The 2,502-nt window shown below is 33.3% G+C and overlaps 1 protein-coding gene across 1 annotated transcript; it reads left to right on the top strand.

Moving 5' to 3' along the window:
• The first annotated feature begins 210 nt into the window (after positions 1–210).
• On the top strand, positions 211–1,048 carry LOC136797080 (sperm-associated antigen 8-like). Its single transcript, XM_067052596.1, has 2 exons — positions 211–291; positions 685–1,048. Exons 1-2 carry the CDS (start codon positions 228–230, stop codon positions 963–965), a joined length of 345 nt encoding a protein of 114 aa, XP_066908697.1. The 5' UTR covers positions 211–227; the 3' UTR covers positions 966–1,048.
• Positions 1,049–2,502: the final 1,454 nt, after the last annotated feature.

Below are 2,502 nucleotides of genomic sequence, written 5' to 3'. Positions count from 1 at the left end.
ATTTGGGCTGACCTTGATGATTTTCAAATAAAGGATCATAAATGATCCTTTGCACTATCGTGAACAACGGTAATTGACAAAGGTATTTAACATTAAATTACCTTCTTTTTTTTATTGTATCATTTAAATTACTTCTTATGCATTTATAACTTATTTTAATTGCTCTTAAAAACAAACTTTTACATTAAAAAGCTGATCTAGACCGAATGAGTCCACATTTCGCCAAGATGAGGACCATCTTTGCAATCTGCCTATGCTCTTCAATATTACAGGCTGTGCTGAGTACTGGAGGTAAGTGTTAATTGTAGTTAAGGAAAGAATATAGATCAGAGGTTTTCAAACAGTTGTGTGTGGTTTTGAGATTAAAGAATGATTTGTTGAGTTTTAACAGTTCTTTTTTCCATTTGTATTTGTTGTGCAATATAGGCTATATATATAAACAGTCCAAAATTATTACCATCATTACGATCTGTCGATACGTTTCAATAATACAAGCTATCATAATTCCTCAGGTAAACATATGTCGAGTAAAGTATTATACTCTTCCAATTATTTAGCTTGTTACATTTTACACTTTAATATATTCAGCATAAATAATAATGAAAATGATTAAGTCCAGATTGTATTAATTAATGGAATATTTCTATTTTATATAAAATTATAAAAATAATAATAATATTTCAGGTATAGCTAGTGATGGGACTGTGGTAGGTGATGACAACGTGGATAATGAACAACAAAGCCAACAACAAGGCAAAGGCAACATAGCGTATAATAAAAGGGTTGGGGGATCAGGAACAGCACCTGGATCAGGACAAGGATCAGGACCAGGACCAGGACCAGGACCAGGACCAGGATCAGCACCAGCACCAGGACCAGGACCAGCACCAACATCAGGCCAAGGATCAGACCCAAAAGATGGAGTTGGAGGTCTTTTAAACACAGTATTAGGTTTATTAGGATAGTAACATTTTGTATATTGAGAAACCAAGCGTTCTAATTTTAATAAAAGATGTACTTACTCAAAAATTATAATAATACTTAAACATTAGTGTCTTATTCACCTTTTAAATAGTTTATGTTTATAGTTTTATAAATATAAACATTAGGGAGAATACTAGGTTCTCTATATTTCTATTTTTATAAATAAACTAAAATTATATATACCAGGGGTGGCCAACAAGTCGATCACAAGGCCAATTTGGGTTAATCGTCGATCGCCCACAATGTCTGGGGTGGAATTCCGTGTACCATAGACTTTGAAGAAGACAAAACTTTCAAGCAATAGTTTCAGACATATTTCATATGGATCAAAAGTTATTAATTATCCATGTTCTTTTAATTTCCCAGGATGTGAGTTTTTGGCTCTTATAATTATTGTTGTCTTTTACGTAGGTAGATAAACCTAGTAGATCTGTATTTGAGTACTTAACGAGCTATCGATAGATTAACAAAAAGTAAGTCATATTATTCATTCATAATACATTTACCTGGCTCAAACAATCGCGAGAGTGAAATATTGAATTCAAATAATCATCCATACTGTGCAGTTTTATAACAACAACGTTTTTCGTATGTATATAAAAATACAATATATACATTGCAGTTCATAAAAAAATAAAATTGCAAAAAAAGTTAGTAAAAATCTATCTTTAAAAAGTGTCGGAAAAATGGAATATTTTTGGTAACCCATGCAAGGAATCCTGTTATCAAAAGTTGGGTCTGGAAATTTATTTTCTTCATGAACCTATATCTCGAAAACTTAACAAGTGATTTAAAAAAAAAAATAGTTTTGAACAAATATATTACTTATCTACCCACACCTCACTGGAATGCACCTGATACTGATACACAGTGTTCAAACGTTGTATGCATTTTACACCCATCCTTCCCCCTTATACTACGCAAATGACAACAAGTCGATCGCGAAACACTCATAGGATAAAAAGTTGAAATTATAAGGATGTATATATAAGTTATGTTTACGGGGTATGTAATAATAATCTTAATACCTAACTCCCTCTGTCAACAACTCTAGAAAGTATAAATAGAGGATTACTATTCAGAATAAAGCAGTCTATTATCAGCAACCGTGAGTGTATTTTCTCGTTCCTTTTTCCTTTTTTTTTTTTGAGTTCAGAACCCGCTATCACGTATCTGGTGCCGAAACCCGGGATCACGGATTACCGAATCAATTTTTATCACAAGAAGAAGCCTGTTTTTTTTTTCAGTCTAATTTTTTTTCAAGCTGCAGAAACATTTTCGTTAGTATTATTTTTTTTTCTTTTCTATCGTTTTTAGCGAAGTATAATCGTATCGCTGACAAGCTAAGCGAAATGATGGAGGCGGATCAAGTCGAAGGCCAAATGCAGTTCTTATCGGGAATATTGAAGATTCAGTTAGCGAAAGAACTGGGGAAAAAGGAGGGTTTGCCGAGGGAACGCTCCTTTGTTGAATGCCCTCAGGAACTAATGGACTCAAGTGCTCGAGAGGAGGAAGCCC

Source organism: Halyomorpha halys, unplaced genomic scaffold (genome assembly GCF_000696795.3).
Source record: "Halyomorpha halys isolate HHAL.00 unplaced genomic scaffold, Hhal_1.1 Scaffold862.1, whole genome shotgun sequence".
NCBI classification, from domain to species: domain Eukaryota; kingdom Metazoa; phylum Arthropoda; class Insecta; order Hemiptera; family Pentatomidae; genus Halyomorpha; species Halyomorpha halys.
This window is presented reverse-complemented; position numbering and strand designations above follow the sequence as displayed.